Source organism: Sarcophilus harrisii, chromosome 6 (assembly GCF_902635505.1).
Source record: "Sarcophilus harrisii chromosome 6, mSarHar1.11, whole genome shotgun sequence".
Taxonomy (NCBI): domain Eukaryota; kingdom Metazoa; phylum Chordata; class Mammalia; order Dasyuromorphia; family Dasyuridae; genus Sarcophilus; species Sarcophilus harrisii.
Window position 1 is genome coordinate 234,106,140 of NC_045431.1, and position 17,522 is coordinate 234,123,661.

The 17,522-nt window shown below is 42.6% G+C and overlaps 1 protein-coding gene and 1 long non-coding RNA gene across 4 annotated transcripts; one reads left to right on the forward strand and one right to left on the reverse strand.

The window, feature by feature from the left end:
• Positions 1–15: 15 nt before the first annotated feature.
• SIGIRR (single Ig and TIR domain containing) lies at positions 16–16,420 on the reverse strand. 3 transcript variants are annotated; one of them, XM_012552922.3, is made up of 10 exons: positions 16,309–16,420; positions 13,986–14,196; positions 12,735–12,930; positions 11,787–11,917; positions 11,543–11,683; positions 2,358–2,501; positions 2,104–2,206; positions 1,822–1,972; positions 1,186–1,378; positions 16–727 (listed from the first exon to the last, which is right to left on the reverse strand). In XM_012552922.3, exons 2-10 carry the CDS (start codon positions 13,990–13,992, stop codon positions 543–545), a joined length of 1,251 nt encoding a protein of 416 aa, XP_012408376.1. In that variant the 5' UTR covers positions 13,993–14,196; positions 16,309–16,420; the 3' UTR covers positions 16–542. The 3 variants fall into 3 exon arrangements, with proteins under 3 accessions (XP_012408376.1, XP_023362396.1, XP_023362395.1); XM_023506628.2 differs by lacking the exon at positions 16,309–16,420 and adding an exon at positions 14,560–14,766; XM_023506627.2 differs by lacking the exon at positions 16,309–16,420 and adding an exon at positions 14,420–14,766.
• On the forward strand, positions 14,143–14,461 carry LOC116419923. The gene is made up of 2 exons (XR_004230246.1): positions 14,143–14,226; positions 14,364–14,461. It is a non-coding gene; the product is annotated as an uncharacterized LOC116419923 (long non-coding RNA).
• Positions 16,421–17,522: the final 1,102 nt, after the last annotated feature.

A 17,522-nucleotide genomic window follows, 5' to 3' on the forward strand; every position in this document is an offset into this window, starting at 1 on the left:
AGCCGTAACTCCAAATGTAGGAATTGCCACTTTATTGGGGGAACAGAGGAACAGGATGAAGCCCAGGGTTCAAGGCCATCTGGGCTCTGGGCAGCCTGCATCTCACGAGAAGGAGCAGGGGCACAGGGGCCTACACCTCAGGCTGAAAGAATTATCAGGGTGTCACTCAGCCCAGGCTCTCGTTCCATAGAAGAAGAAAGAGGCTCAGTTGCACCCACTTGTGATTTAAAAGAAGGAAGGGCTCTTCTCTTCCCTGCTGCTCCCCATCCAAAGTCATGCTCCCCAGGCCAAGGTTCTGCTCCTCTAAGGGTCCCTCTTCTCCCAGGCTCTTTCCCCAAATCTAAGGCACTGAGTCCCCCTTGTCCAAGGCTCTTTCCCCAAGTCTAAGGCCCTCAGCCCCCCCTTTTCCCAGGCTCTTTCCCCAAATCTAAAGCCCTGAGTCCCCTTTGTCCAAGGCTCTTTCCCCAAGCCTAAGGCCCTCTATCCCACATTTCCAAGGCTCTTTTCCTCTGAGTAAAGGCAGGTGGGACGTCCTTCACAGCCTACATGTCATCTTCAGTGACCAGGCAGTAAAAGTCAGTGCGGGCCCCATAGTTACGGGACCCCAGGTCAGAGACATCAATCTCATTCCGCTGGATTTCTGCACCAGAAGCCTTAAGGCTTGGCAGCTCGGGGATGGGGTTCATGCGTGGAGGGGGGAGGTCTTTAAAGATGGGTCCCCTAACACCTGTGGAGAGAGTTCAGGTCAAAGTGATTGGCCCCTCTCTTTCCCCCCCCCCCCCTCCCCAGGCCAGCCCCTCCATTTCCCAAAGTTTTGTTGCCTTCCTTCTGGCTTTGAGGTCCTGCCTAATCCGCCCTGGCTTTCAGCCTAGCAGTAGAAGGGAGGAAGGGGCAGGGAGGAGGCAAGCTAGTGCTCGACTCGGGCAAGTGAGATGTGCAGAGGTGGGCAAGGGATCACCCGTGGGGTCCCCCAAGTTGGGAGAAGGTCACACATACCCATCCCTGAACAGCACATGCTGGTCCTACAATCCTGCCAGCTAAGGTCTGGAGCTCACTCCGTGGGTCATGGAGCCATGTTCCCAACCCAATCGGCCTCCCCAGGCCTTCTGTCCCTCCAGGCCCTCATCTGTCACCCCTTCTTCCCCAGACTATTCCTGTGCCAAAGCCGGGCTGCATGGCTCTCACCCAAATCTCCTTCAGGATCGGGATCGGGGTCTGGGTCTGGACCAGGCCGACCCTCCAGGAAGCCACCGTGGAGAGTCAGCATGGGATCTTTGTCCCCCTGCAGCCGAGTCTGGGGGTCACTCATCAGGGCCCTGTAGTGTACCTTTCGTGGCAGGGCTAGATGCAGTTCCTTCCAAAAATCAGAGGAGGGTGTCTGCAAGGCAACCACAGGGAGTCACTGAGAGGGTGCCCAGGGGGTTCTGGGCTGGGGCACACCCACTGAATGAGAGCTTTCTGCGCATCGACTATCAAAACAAGCTCAGTGGTCCCAGCAAATTTGCCGTACACGCTGTGCATATACATGCACTGGGATGTGCTCCCCAAACATGGAGACCCCACCATACAGTCCCTCCAAGGGGACCAAAAAGCCACCTTCTCTTCCTGCCATAGTTCCCTTTATCCCCAAAGGTCCATGGCACACCCTTCTCCCATGTAGCCCCTCTACCCTTCCTGATGCTTCCTCCTTTTATCCCTCGTCCCCAAAGGGCCATGGCACCTCCCTTCTACAGCCCTTGCCCCCAAAGCATCACAGTGTCTCTTCCTCGCCTTTCATCAAGCCCTACACCCCCAGTGGTCCCCAGTGCCCCCTTCTCCTACCACAGAGCCCGGCTTCCACAGCAGCAGGGTCACAACATGCCGGTGCTGCCGAAGCAGTCGGAGAGCAGGGTGTGAAGAAATGTGGGTCTGACCCTCAAATGTGATGAAGATGGGCTTTCGGGACAATTCGAGGAGCCTCCACAGGCCATCCCTAGACCAGCCAGTTAGGAGCAAGGGTTCAAAACCAGTGAGATCTTGAGCTCTGGACCCAGAAGTCCCAGTGACCACCAAGCTCCTTCCCAGTCTGCCTCCTCACCCAGCCCAGCTTTCCCACTGTGGCACCTGAAATTGTGTCTGCACCAGGCCTGAGCCAGGAAAGCATCTGACAGGACCACAATAAGCCGCCGGCACCGGCTAAGGTTCATAATCAGGTCTGCAGAGGGCTCTGAAGGGGACGAGAGGGAAGGAGAGCCTGAATTCGGGCACCTTTGGGAAGAGAAGGCTGGCGGAGGTGGCCAGAGGATTTTGGAGGGGCCCATCAGAGCAGGCCCTGGGTGCTCACAGGGGAAGCTGCCCGAGTCCAGCTTGGCCAGTACCTGAGTTAGGAAGGACATCTCTGTCATCTAGGAGAAGCTTGTAGCCATGCCGATTCTCCAGCTGGGGCTTCAGGATGAAGTTCACAAACTTCCTGTCTTCTGGAGAGCTGGTGTAAGAGATGTAAGCATCGTAGAGCTTCCCATCTGGGAATGAGAGAGAGGGAGGGAAGGAAGGGAATGGGGAGAAAAGGAGGGAAGAAGGAAGGAAGAAAGGGAGGGAGGAAATAAGCACCTATTAAATGCCTACAATATACTAGGCACGTTGCTAAGTGTTTTATAATAAATATTATCTCATTTGAGCCTTGCAACAATTCTGGGAGATGAGTGCTGTTATTTTCCCTACTATACAGATGAGGAAACTGAGGCAGACAAAGGTAACATAATTTGCCCAGAATCACACAGCTAGTAAAAATTTGAGGTTGTATTTGAACTCAGGCCTTCCTAACTCCATCCATTCAGCTGCCTCCCAGCAGAACAAGACTAGTGATCAGTTGCCTGTTGCCTGACCCTGGGACTATGTGTTTCTGGCACCCTGGCCACACAACTGGTATCTTGGCAGGAGCAAGGGTTTTTTTTTTTTTTTTTTTTTTTTAGTAGTAGCCTAACTTATTTTTTTTATTTTAATTAATTTAAAATTTATTTTTTTAAAAATAAAAATTTTAAATAAATTTAAAAAAAAAACATTCTTTTATTTAAAGTTTTAAGTTCTGGGAGATGGATCTGAAATGGCAGAGAAGCCGGGAAGTTGCCTGAGCTCTCCCCAGTTTCCCTCCAACACCACACAAAAGCCTCTAAAAGAATTCTGGAGTGACAGGATACACAAAAATGTGAAAGGAGACAATTTTCTGGGAAAAAAATCTATTTCACTTGGGCAAAAGGAGAGTATACCTAACACAAGCAGTGTCTATACAAGCCAGTGTGAGGCTCTCGGTCACAATACAAATCACTAACTGAGGCTCCTCTGTTCTGGCACAGCAGGGTGAGGCCACCAGCCCTAGTGCAGAAAGCAAAATGGCAGCTCCAAAATCCAGCAACAGGCGTGACCAGACCAGGTCATCCTAGAACAGTAAGCAAGCCGCAAGCATCTACAGCCCATTACAGAAAGCCAGGGACCAGCCCATCACAGAAAGCACAAGATGCTTAGGACAGTGACCCCTGTGCCCTAGGAGCAGAGACCAATTTAAAAATGAGAAAGAAAAAAAAGGGGGCTGACCATAGAAAACCTCTATGGTGACAGGGAAGATTAGAACACAAATTCAGAAGAGAATAGCAATGACAAAATGTCTATATGTGAAGCCTCAAAGAGAAAGAGGAATGGGTGTGAAGCCCAAAAAGTTCTCTTGGAAGTCCAAAAAGGATTTTAAAAATCATGTAAGAAAGGTAGAATAAAAACTGGGAAAAGAAATGAGAGCTATACAAGAGAATTGTGGGGAAAAACAGTCAACAGCTTGGGAAGGAAAGCACAAAAATTGAAGAAAACAACTCCTTACAAAATAAAATTGGTCAAATTATTGGGAAAAAAATCCAATGAAGAAAATGATGCCTTAAAAAATTAGAATTGGCCAAATGGAAAAGGAGGTACAAAAGCTAATTGAAGAAACTAATTCTTTAAAAATTAGAATTCGACAAGTAAAAGCTAATGACTCTTAAGAGACATCAAGAATCAATTAAAATCAAAAGAATGAAAAAATAGAAGAAAATGTAAAATACCTTATGGAAAAATAGATCCAGAAGATGGAAAAAAAAAAAAAAAAAAAAAAAGCCTGAACAGCATCTTTCAAGAAATTATCAAAAAAAAACCCAAAAACAAAAAAACTGTCCTGACAAGCCAACAGCTAAAATAGTCACCAATCATTTCCTGAAAGAAATCCCAAAATAAAAATTCCAAAGACTATCCTAGCCAAATTCTAGAACTCTCAGGTGAAAGAGAAAATACTACAAGCAACCAGAAAGAAACAAGACATCAAAAAGTCACAGTCATTAGCAATTTCTACATTAAAGAATTAAAAAGCTTGTAATATGATATTCTTGAAAGCAAAGGAGCTTGGATTAAGTGAAAAATCAACTATCTAGCAAAATTGAGCATAATCCTTCAGGAGAAAAGATGAATATTCAATGAAATAGGGAACTTTCAAACTTTCTTGATGAAAAGACCAGAGCTGAACTATATATATATATATATATATATATATATATATATATATATATATATATATATATATATATATAAAATCTTCAAATAAAAAAGTCAAGGGAAACATAAAATGGTAAACAGAAAAAAAAAAATAAACACAGTATTAGGTTAAACTGCTTACATGGGAAGATGATACTTGGATACTTGGGAAGAATTAAATCTCTACTGGGGCAGTTAGGAGTCTACTTAAATAGAGAGAGGATATGATGACAAAAAATTAACGCATAAACAAAAGGATCATATGGGAAAAAAGGGAAAAGGGAGATAGATTAGGGTAAATTATATCATATGAAGAAGCACAAAAGACCTATTACAGTATAGGGAAAGAAGGGAGATGAGCATTGTTTGAATCTGACTCATCAAATTGAACTCAAAGAGGGAATAATATATACACTTAATTGGGTAGAGAAATCTATTTTTAACCTACAGGGAAGGGGGAGTATAAAGGGAAAAGAAAAGAGGAGTGCTGATAGAAGGAAAGACAGATTGAAGGAGGTGGGAGTTAGAAGACATATTTTGATGATGAAAGGACAGAGAAAAATATAAAATAGCGGATAGGATGGAGGAAAACATACAGGAGTAATCATAACTGGGAATGGGAATGTCAAACTCTTCCATAAAACAGAAATGGATAGAAGAGTGGATTAAAAACCAGAATACCACTATATGTTGTTTAAAAGAAACACATTTGAAGCAGAGACATACACAGAGGGTAAAAGTAAAAGACTTGAGAAGAATCTATTATGCTTTAGTTGAAGTTTAAAAAAAAAAAGGCAAAGGTAATTATCCCCATCTCAAGGTAAAAGCAAAAATAGATCTAATTAAAAGATATAAGGCATGATACTATATCTTGCTAAAAGACATCCTAAACAATGAAGGAATATCAAAACTAAACATATATACCCCAAGTAATATAGCACCCAAAATCTTGGAAGAGAAGTGGATTATGGGAAGAAATAGAGATCAAAACTACAATAATAATAATAAATAACAATAATAATAAACTGGAATCTAAATAATCTAATTCTAAAGAATGAATGGTTCAAAACAACAAATGGCATAAACAATCAGTAATTTCATTAAAGAGAATGACAATAATGTGACAAATATACCTAAGTTTATAAGATACAGCCAAAGCAGTATTTAGGGGAAATTATATATCTCCAAACACTTGGATGAATAAAATAGAGAAGGACATCAATGAATTAGACATGGAACTAAAAAAATCCCCCAAAAGGAACAAATTTAAAATCTCCAATTAAATGCTAAATTAGAAATTCTGAAAATCAAAGGAGGGATTAATAAAATTGAAAATACAAAAACTACTGAGCACATAAATAAATATAAGATCTGGTTTTATGGGGGAAATATCAAGTAGATAAACCATTGGTTAATTTGGTTTAAAAAAAAATTACCAGTATTAAAAATGAAAAGGAAGAATTCACCACCAATGAAGAGGAAATGGAAGCAATAATTAGGATCTATTTTGCCCAACTATATGACAATAAATTTGGCAATCTAAGCAAAATGAATGCATATTTACCAAAATATAAATTGTGCAGATTAACAGAAGAGGAATTGAGATACTTAAATCATCCCATTTTAGAAAAAGAAATATAACAAGCCATCAGTGAACTCTCTAAGAAAAAAAAAAACTCGAGGACCAGATGGATTCTACCAAATTCTACCAAATATTTAAAGAACAATTAATTCCAATACTACATAAACTATTTGGAAAAATAGGTAAACAAAGAGTCCTACCAAAATCCTTTCATGAGACAATGATTGTGCTGATACTTCAACCAAGAAATCACAACAGAGAAATTATAGACCAATTTCCCTAATGAATATTGATGCAAAAATTTTAAATAAACTATTAGCAAAAAAAAAAAAAAAAAAAAAGATTACAGCAATTTGTCACCACGATAATATACTATATCCAATTGGGATTTATACCAAGAATGCAGGGCTGTTTCAATATTAGGAAAACTATGAGCATACTTAACCATATCATTAACAAAATTAATAGAAATCATATAATTATCTCAATAGATGCAGAAAAAGCTTATGACAAAATACAATATATCCATTCCAATTAAAAACACTAGAGACCATAGGAATAAATGGAATTTTCCTTAAAATGATAAGCAGCATCTTTCTAAAACCATCAGCAAATATTATATATAATGAGGATAAGCTAGAAGCATTTCCAATAAGGTCGAGGGTGAAACAAGGATGTCCATTATTATACCTATTATTCAATATTGTACTTGAAATGTTAGCTTTAGCAATAAGAAAAGAAAAAGAAATTGAAGGAATTAGAACAGGCAATGAGGAAACAAAACTATCATTTTTTGCAGGAAAAATCTTAAAGAATTAACTGAAAAACTACTTTTAAAAATTTTACATCTTTAACAAAGTTGCAAGATATAAAATAAACCCACATATATTACCAACAAAACCCAGCAGCAAAAGCTAGGGAAATTCCATTGAAAATGACTGTAGATAATATAAAATATTTAGGAGTCTATCTGCCAAGACATATTCAAGGAGTATATGAATACAAATTAAATTATTAACATAAACACTGATGAAAGTACTGAATACTATTTTCACTTTTTTGTTTTTCTTTCTTGGGGGTTTTCCCTTTTCTTCTGATTTTTCTTTAACAACATGACTAATGTGGAAATATGTTTAAAATGATTGTGCACATATAATCTATATCATGTTGCTTTCTTCCTTGGGGAGGCGGGTCTTAAGGAAGGCAGGAGGGAAATTTGGAACTCAAAATCTTAAAAAAAAAATGAATGCTGAAAACTATATTTACCTCTAACAGAAAAAAAGTAGTATTAAGTGAAAAATTTAAAAATAAAATAAAAACTATAGACAATATAAAATTTGGGGGAGTCTCCTTGCCAAGACAAACCCAGGAACCATATAAATACAATTATAAAATACATGCATATATGTTTTTTAAAATATAACATAAAATATAGAACATTTCATACAAATACAGTCAAATCTAAACAAGTGGAAAAGTATAAATTGCTCGTGTGTAGGCTGAACTAACATAATAAAATGGCAATTCTACCTTAATTAATCCACTTATTCAGTGCAATACCAATTAAAATCACAAAAATAAAATTTTATAGAGCTAGAAAAATAATAACAACATTCTTGTGGAAAAACAAAAGATCAAGAATATTAAAAGGAAATAATGAAAAAAAGTACAAAGAAAGGTAGCCAAGCTATGCAAGATCTAAAACTATTTTATAAAGTGGAAATCATTAAAATTATTTAGTACTGTCTAGGAAATAGAGTGGCAGTTTAGTGGAATAGATTAACAAGACACACTAGTCAATGACTATAGTAATCTATATTTGATAGTCCCAAAGATTCTAGCTTCTGGAGTAAGAACTCAGTATTTGACAAAAACTACTGGGAAAATTGGAAAACAGAAATTAGGTACAAACCAACATCTCGTACCTTATACCAAGATAAGATTTAAATGGGTACACAATTTACACATAAAGGATGATACTCTAAGTAAATCAGGAGAGCAAGAAATAGTTTACTTGTCAGATCAATGGAAAGGGTGGAAAATATGACCAAATAAGAAATAGAGAACATTACAAAATGCAAAAGGGATAATTTTGATTAAGTTGAAAAGGTTTTACACAAGCAAAATTAATGCAACCAAGATTAGAAGAAAAGCAGAAAAATGGGAAACAATTTTTATAGCAAGTATTTCTGACAAAGAGAAATTTCTCATTTCTCAAATAAGTAGATAATACAAACAGGAAGTTTCCATATGAATAAATTAAAGCAATCTGTAAACACATGAAAAAACTTCCTCTTGATCAGAGAAATGCAAATGAAAACAATTCTGAAGTACCATCTCATACCTTTCAAAGTGGCTAATAGGACAGAAAAGGAAAATGATAGATGTTCGAAAATTGGAACACTAATGCATTATTGGTGGAGTTGTGAACCAATCCTATCATTCTGGAGAGTAATTTGGAACTGTGCCCAAGGAGCCGTAAAACTGTGCACACCCTCTCATCTATCAATACCACTACTAGGTCTGTAACCCAAAAAGATCATTAAAAAGAGGGAGGGACCCACTTGTGTAAAAATGTTGCAGTTCTTTTTGTGGTGGCAAAGAATTGAAAATCAAGGGCGTGTCAATCCATCAATTAGAGAATGGGTGAACAAGTTATAGTATGTGAATGTAATGGAATAATATTACACAATAAGCAATTTCAGAGAAATCTAGAAAGACTTACATGAACTGATGTTGACTGAAGTGACCAGAAGTAGGAGAACATTGTATACCATAACATCAACATTCTGTGATAATCAACTATGGTTCACTTAGTTCTCAGCAATGCAATAATCTAGGACAATTCCAAAAGACTCACGATAGAAAATGAGAGTCATATACAAAGAAAGAACTAGGGAATCTGAATGCAGATTGAAATGGAATATTTTAACTTTTTTGTGTGTATGGCTTTTATCTTTCATTCTGTTTTTTCTTTCACAACATAACTAATGTGAAAATATGTTCAACATGATTGTTCAGATATAAAACCTATATCAGATTGCTTGATGAATTGGGGAGAGGAGATGAGAGGGAGAAAAAATATGAAACTCTAAATCTTATTTAAAAATAAATTTAAAACTATCTTTACATGTAATTGGAAAAATAAAATACTATTTATCTCCAAAAGAAAAAAAAAAACAGTATGCAATATAATGATAAACAATGAGATATAGGTTATGTATACACAACTATGAAACAGGATTTCTATATTAATCTTTTTGTGCAAGAAGACTCAAGTAAAAGAAAAAGAATGGAAGAAAATGAAAAATAGCATGCTTCAGTCTGTGTTCGACCAATATCAGTTCTTTCTCTGGGTATGGGTAGCATGCTTCATCATGAGTCTTTTGGAATTGTCCCAAATCATTGTATTGCTGAAAATAGCTAAGTCATCCACAATTCATTGTACAATACTACTTTTACTGCATACAACATTCTCCTGGCTCTGCTCACTTATACTTGATGCAAGTCTTCCCAAGTTTTTCTGAAATCATCCTGCTTATTTGGAACTATGCTCAAAAAGTTATCAAACTGTGCATACCCTTTGATCTAGCAGTGTTACTATTGGGCTTATATCCCAAAGAGATCTTAAAGAAGGGAAAGGGACCCACACGTGCCAAAATATTTGTGCCAAAAGGCAGCCCCTTTTTAGTGGCTAGAAACTGGAAATCAAATGGATGCTCATCAGTTGGAGAATGGGTAAATAAATTGTGGTATATGAATGTTATGGAATATTATTGTTCTGTAAGAAATGATCAGCAGGATGATTTCAGAGAGCTTTGGAGAGACAGACAGGAACTGATGCTAAGTGAAACGAGCAGAACCAGGAGATCCTTATACACAACAAGAAGAAGATTATACGATGATCATAATGAATAGAATCTGTTACACCCAGAGAGAGAACTGTGGGAAATGAGGATGGACCACAACATAGCTTTTCCACTCTTTCTGTTATTCTTTGCTTGCATTTTTGTTTTCCTTCTCAGGTTTTTTTCGTTTTAGATCCAATTTTTCTTGTGTAGCAAAATAACTGTATACATATATTGGATTTAACATATACTTAACGTATTTAACATGTATTTTAACAGGGACTACCTGCCATCTAGGGGAGGGGATGGAGGGGAAGGAGGGGAAAAGTTGGAACAGAAGGTTTTGCAAGAGTCAGTGTTGAAAAATTACTCATGCATATGTTTTGTAAATAAAAAGCTATAATAATAATAATAATGATAATAATAAAGAAATTATTCTGCTTGTCATTTCTTATAGCACAATTATATGCCATCACAATCATAATCCCAGTTTGTTCAGTCATTCCCTAATTCATGGGCTTTCCTTAGATGTCCAATTCTTAGCCATCACACACACATACCTATTATAAAGACTTTTGTATTTTTCTTTTTCTTTTTTTTTTTTTTTGACCCTAAATGCATCCCTAGTAGTAGTATTACTGTATCAAAGGATATGCACAGCTTTATGGCCCTTTGGGCATAGTTCCAAATTGCTCTCCAAAATAGTTGGCTCAATGCAGAACTCAACCAACAGTGCATTAGTGCCCTAGTTTTCTCACATCTCTCCAACATCTAACATTTTCCTTTTTTTTGTCTTATTATCCACTTGATAGATGTGAGGTGGTATCTCAGAATTGTTTTAAGAAATTGCATTTCTCTAATCAATAGTGATTTCATATGAATAAAGATAATTTTGATTTTTTTGTCTGAAAATGACTTGTTCACATCTTTTGACCATTGATCAATTGGGGAATGACTTGTATTTTTATAAATTTGATTCCATTTTTGGTATATTTGAGAAAAGAGGCCTTTATTAGAGATGTTTATTACAAAAACTGTTTCCCATCTTTCTGCCTGCCTTTTAATTTTAGTTGCATTGGTTTTGTTTGTGCAAAACCTTTTAAATTTTATATAATCAAAATTATCTATTTTACATTTTATGATGCTTTCTATATTTTCTTTGGTTGTAAATTTTACCCTTATCCATAGTTCTGAACTATTCCATGTTCTCCTAATTTGCTTATGGTGTCCCCACCTTTTATGTAAAAATAATGTGCCCATTTTGGCTTTATCTTGGTATATGGTGTAAAATGTCACTCTATACCCAACTTCTGCCATACTTTATTCCAGTTTTTGAGGAATAATGACTTTTTGATCCAAAATTTGGCTCTCTGGCTTTATCTTATGCTAGATTGTCATGGTCATTTGTGCCTAAATATAATCCATTGATCCACCACTGCATTTCTTAGTCAGTACGGATTGCTTTGATAATTATATCTGTTTTGTTAAAGGGGAGCATGATTCCCTCCTCCCCCACCTCCCCATGGTATGACATGGGATGGACAGTTCTTTGTCATAGCTCACAGAGCCCAAGCTTTCTCACCATTCATTTCCACATCCCCATACTTGTCCCGGTACCAGAGCAACACACGGAGGCGACATTTTACATAAAGCAGGGCAGCCACGAGCAGGATAAGCAGGACCAGAAGGGAGGCTAGGACAGCTAGAACGTGGCCAGCAGGATCTGGGAAAGGGAAAAAGGGGTCATCATTAAGCTGGGCACCTCCAAGGCAGCAGGAGGACCTCCAAGGCAGCTGACTCCTGCCTGCCCCCAGCCATGGCCATACCTGTCCTCTGCAGAGTGAATGAGGTGCTACAGTTCCGGAGTGCACAGGTGAAGGTCCCATAGTCCTGGACACTTGTTAGGTTGACTCCCAGGGTACTGGACACAATCCTTTCAGACACGTTAACCCCATCCCTGAGGAGATCCAAGGGCGGCCCCAGCCACACTCAGCCTCTGCAGTTTGAAGGCTGAGCCTACAGCTCTGAGTCCCTGAAATGGGGGCTACAGGCAGGACATACTTTCTTTGACCAAACAATGAGTGAGCTTCAATAGAGGCTGGGGGGGGGGAGGTTCAGAGAGGAGTTGAGGTCCAGAAGAAGATAATTCTAGAGCACAAAGGCCCCAAGTGGTTTCAGGACACAGTCCCTTAGGAAGAAGTTCTATTTAGAATTGTGACATGGGGAAGAGGGAGAATGGAACAGGGAGAAAGCAAGATGTGTCCTAGGTCACCATTCCTCCCTAATACTCTTGTATATCTCTCCTTCTAATGTCCATATACTCTCTCCCACCTTGACCTGTGTCCCAGATAGTCATTTGCCGATTTAAGTTATGTTGCGGTGAGTTACTCCCCCAACACTTCTCCCTTGTATCCCTCTTGGCCAACAAGAAACTTTTCGCTTTCCTCTACATCCCCTCTCTAGTGTCCAGGACAGTCACTCCCCTATCCAGCTTCTAGAGGGAAGAGGTGGGGGGGGGTCTCCCCCTACAACCTTGAAATTAGGGATAGTTATAGGGCCCCCAGGCCTTGGATAAAAAGGGCCAGTCCATGCTTGGAGTGGTCACTCCTCCCTAGCTCCAATGCTCCCTTCTATAACTAGACAGTTTCTCCATTTCTGGGGTGAGGGAGGTCTCTATAACTGCTCGAGGCTTTCTTGCCCCTTAAGTCTGGGAAGGAAGTGGCACTTTCCCTTCCCCCAGTCTCTGGGCACCTAATATTTATAGCCATCCTTACCAGAAGACTTCCTGAATGTCATAGAGGCTTTGATTTCCCAGCAGGTGATCGTCCTTCAGCCACTGGATAGCAGGGGGGCAGTGGCCCTCGAACGCCACTGAGAATGTGCAGTTCAGAGTGATCTTGCTACCCAGGGTTGGCACCAGGACCTGATTCTTCGATGGGTAAAGGATGTTGGGAGCCGTGTCACAGAGATCTGCAGAGGAAAGCCACATTTACACTGTGAGCCTCAGACAGGCCAGACCTTGAGAAACATCACAGTTACATGGCCTGCCTATCCAGCCTTCCCTTCTTCCTTCCAGCCCATTGACCAAAGGAGCGGCTATTTCACAAGTGATTTGCCCTTGACCTCCTGAACATGGGTGTCTTCCTGAGCCCCTGTGCCATATGAGAAGTTCACAGATACTCCAGCCCTTCAGAGCATGTAGACAGGGTCATAGGCAGATCCTGTGCTAGAGACTCTGGCGTCTCTTGGCCAGTGAACTCTGTCGCCAAAGCCCCGGAGCAGGAATGGTCCTGAGCTCCACGCATGGTGTAGGTTGGGGGGTAGGCTGGTGGGAGAACATTGAGTCACTGCTGTGCTGCTCCCTACTCCCCTGCCATGAGGTCAGAAACTTCTGGAGCTCCCCATTCTGCTGCTTCTATTCAGCTAGCATCTGTTGCTGCCAGGTGCTTCTATGTCAGGCTCTCCTGTTTCCCACTTGCTCTGAACCCCCAGGAGTCACCTGTGTGACCCACTTATGGTTCCTTGAATCTCAGAGTCAGGCAAGGACTCGGACATCACTTGGTTCAACCCCCATGTTTGACAGATGAGGAGACTGGAGGCAGAGAGAGGAAGGGCAACCCCTTGAAACTTAAAATATGTATTGTGCAGCAATCACAATTTTCTGTGAGAGTGGGCTATGGGATAAAGGGAATTAGCCTCATGGCAGGGGCAGGAATCAGGGCCCAAGACTTCAGCTTTGGAGTCTGGATTTCTCCATATCACACAACCTGGGGATTCAAAGTAGCTCTTTAGGACCAGGAGTCTCCCTCCTTCCCCAAGTACTAGATGACCCTCTGATTGACATTTAGAGCTATGTGCTATCTTAAAGGCATCAGAGCAGTTCACCACAGGGGAGGAGGTCAGGGCCCATCCCGTGGAACATGGTGGAGAAAATATGCGGTCAGGACTCAGTTCTGACCCAGGGAGAAAGCACAACAAGTAGTTCCCTAGTTTTTCCCAGCAAGCCCTTCCAGGACTCTCCCTACCTGCCATGACCTTTATTCTGGAATCTCTCTCTGTGAACTGCTCAGATAAAGGCCGATATCAGCTTTCCTCCCAGCCAGGACCAGTCCAGAGGAATCCCCTGAGAGCTTAGCCAGAGGGCCCGCAGCAAAGCCAGGAGCTCTGCTTTTTCCTGTCTTGTCTGGTCTGGTTCCTGCGGTCAACTTGTCCCAGGCCAGTCAGGGTCTACATGCACTACACAGAATGAAGACATTGGATAAACAGGTAAGCACGGGACTAGTTAAAGGGTAACAGTTAAAGGGCCCCTCACAGTATCTATGAAACACCGCCCTCCCCCTTCCTCCCCCACCACACTCTGACCTCTGTACCCTAATTTTCCTCTATCTCTTCCCTCCCGCCAGTCGCAAGTTGCTCTCTTCACCCGAGGTGAGGGCCCAAACTGGAGGAGGTCGGTCACCTGTCTTCAGCCGCTTTCTGCCGGACTCGGGTCCAGCCATTTGCTTGGATTCAAAAACAAACCCTTCCAAAGAAGCCAGGCCCTGCTGCCTGCCACGGTCCCCACAGGTGAGAGCCTCTGCCAGCCGGCTTTTCACTCACCCGGAAGTGGTTATGGGCTTGTTTGGGCTCAGAAAAGCTTGTGAGCACACAATCATAAAAGAACTCAAGCATGTAGGGGTTGGGTTTTTTTTAATCTGACTTTCTCCCTTGTAGCTTCCTGGCTCAAATGGTCACATCCTTTCCTCAACTCAAACCCCACCCAGACATTATTAACCCCATAGCTGTCACCTGGCAGCAACAATCAGCGTCCTGATTGGAAGGAAACGTCTAACAGTTTAGCAAGGCATCAAACAGTGAAGCAAGTCTCCCAAAAAAACATCCTAGCCAACACCCAAACATTGTGGCAAATCTCCAAACATTGTGGCAAATCCCCTAAGAAATGGAAGCAAACACTCAAACATTGTAGCAAGTCCCTAGTTGTGACAAGCTCCTAAAATTGTTCAAGCCCCAAAGAAACATTGTAGCAAAGACCCAACCATTAGAGCAAGTTCCTAAACATTGTGGCAAGCCCCCAAGAAAAGGTAAAGCAAGCTTTCTAAGAAGCTTTCTGTTTATTCTAATAAACATCCGTATACTGTAGCAAGCCTCTAAAGAAACATCACAGCAAAACAACATTGTTGCAAACTCCTAACCTTCTAACAGCCCCCAAAGAAACATTTTAGCAAACACCCAAACATTGTAGCCATTTCTTACAATTGTGGCAAAGGCTCCAAAGAAACGGCACACACCCAAACACAGAGCAAGTCCCTAAGCTTTGGGTTACAATGCTTGGGTGTTTGCCTTAAATGTTTCTGAAACTTGAAAGTGGCTGACCCATTGTGGCTGTTCATACCCCGAAGCCCCCTCAAAACATTTTGAAACAATCTGGAGGTTAGAAGACTTAGAGAAGCCTTCAAGAAAAGCTGTTGGGTTGTCAGAAGCAGACTGTTTGGCTTCATTGAATACCAGGTCCCCAAGGATGGGAAACACCCAGCACCACTGATCCTGAAGGAGCTGCAGGAAACAGCCTCCGGCTGGATTCTAGGTGCCAGTAATGGGGGTGGACCAGGCCAGCCTTCCAGGCCTTAGCCCAGACTCAACAGGGAGGTGATTCGGGCTCTGCTGCCCTCACGAGGGTTTGGGTATCAGATAAGGGCCAGGGGACTAAATAGTGACCAAAATCGGTCCAATCAGCCACAGCCCGGAAGCAGCAAGGCCCACCCACGGAAGCCTGCCTTCTCCCTTTCCCTTCCCCATAGTCTTTCAGTTTATCCTCAATCATCCCACCAACCACGCCTCCCACCTATTGCAGGGAAAGGGGAGGCAGCTGAAGGTGGTGGGGAGGAAGTATCACAAAAAAAAAAATAAGAATGTGAGAGAGGAAAGATTTCTCACACCCCCAATAAGGCCTTCTAAGGTGAATCAACAGTCCTCTGATGGCCCAGCAGACAGGCCAGGTGGCCCTGGTAGTTTCCTGATCCAGTCCAGGTCCCTCTCTCCCTCACCCCTCAGTGACCTTCCCCCTTTTCATTTCCCGTCCTCTGGGGCCAAGGAGAAGGAGAACCTTCCCAGCAGTAAATGGGAAAGGGGAGGGACTAGTCCTTCCACTCAGGCAGGAAGCTGGGCAGGCAGGCCTGAACTGAGTGACTACCCGTTGGCCTGGGAAGTTTCCTCCCCCCCCCCCCCCCCCCCCCCCCCCCCCCCCCCCCCCCCAGGCCTGCTGCCCGTGCCAGCCCTGGCTTTGCCCTGAAGCTCTGCTGTCCCACTCTAGTCCCACCTTCCCCCAGAGCCATCAAGAAAGGTCCAGACCTGAATCCCGCAGGCCGCCTCATTGCTTCCCAGGTCCCTCTTATGGAGGCTCGGCCAGGCAAATAGGCGAGCCGCCTCACCTGGACAGGTGCTCGGCAGCTCTGGCAGGTGCAGCCCCGCCCTCTCCCTCCCTTCCTCCCTCTGGCCCAGGGAAGGGGAGGAGCAGCACTGGGACCGACTCTAGAGGGACCTAGCCTCCAGGAACCTGCCCCCAAGCTCTACTGGAGGAAAAGAGAGGAGAGGAATGAAGGAGGGAGACCGGAGGAGTTGGCCCCCAGGATTCCTCTCTTGGAACCCCATTGACTCAGGTTGGGAGATGACCCTACGTTCAGAGCCCGAGGGGCAGACAGGAAATGGCCTGTTGGCTAACCATTCCCTTCCTGCATTTGCCCCTCCCTGCCTCCCTCTGCTGCTTCCCTTCCCCGAACTGCAGTCCCACCATCTGACCCCTTAGTCCCTATCTTCTCCACAACTTTCCCCATTTTCCTGAGGCCATCCTGAGGTTGGATTCAGTCTCCTCCCTTCAATTCCATACCTCTCCCACCATTGAATCCTTTGTTAAGTCTTCTCAGATCAACACCTTCACTACCTTCATACAGACTCTGATCAACCACTAAAATGGCAGTGCACCTCTGACACTTGCCTTCTCAACCTTCAGTGGCTCCCTATTACCCCCAGGCCCCAATACCCCCTACACAAGTTGGCATTTAATGGTTTGTTCCCACCTTATTACACATGTACCGAACCCACCAAACTGACCTTACTGTTCCTTCCATGGGTTCTTTATAGGGCCTGGCTTTCCCCCTGCCATATCATTGCATTGTTCATGCTTGCCCAGTGTAACCAGTCTGGGGCCTGTCCCACAAGAGGCAGTAAAATGTGCTCCCTTCTTAGGTCTTCCTCTTAATGTTCCTGGCTTCCTACACACCTGAGCTTCCCCTCGACTATCTCTTATCAATATTCCTTTATCTAGATCTGTGTTTGTGCAGATTGCTTCCCAGGGTTAGACTGTGGTCTCTGTGGATCTTATGTCTCCAGTATCTGGACTATTGTAACTCTATAAGCAACCACTGATTCTCTCTCATGCAACCTCTGAGCCTGAGAGAGCCTCAGACCATCAAGGCCACCTGGAATCCTCTCTACAAACATTTCTGAAAGGGGTCATCCAGCCCGTCCTTGGAACCACTCCCCCCCCCCCCCCCCCGGGGGGGGCG

Excerpts from the sequence above, each read along its gene's own strand:
- SIGIRR (XM_012552922.3), bottom strand. Across the intron at positions 11,684-11,786 it reads ATTCACTCTGCAGAGGACAG|ATCCTGCTGGCCACGTTCTA; the intron begins GTATGGCCATGG and ends TCCCTTTCCCAG. Across the intron at positions 1,973-2,103 it reads TGGTGCAGACACAATTTCAG|GGATGGCCTGTGGAGGCTCC; the intron begins GTGCCACAGTGG and ends TGGCTGGTCTAG.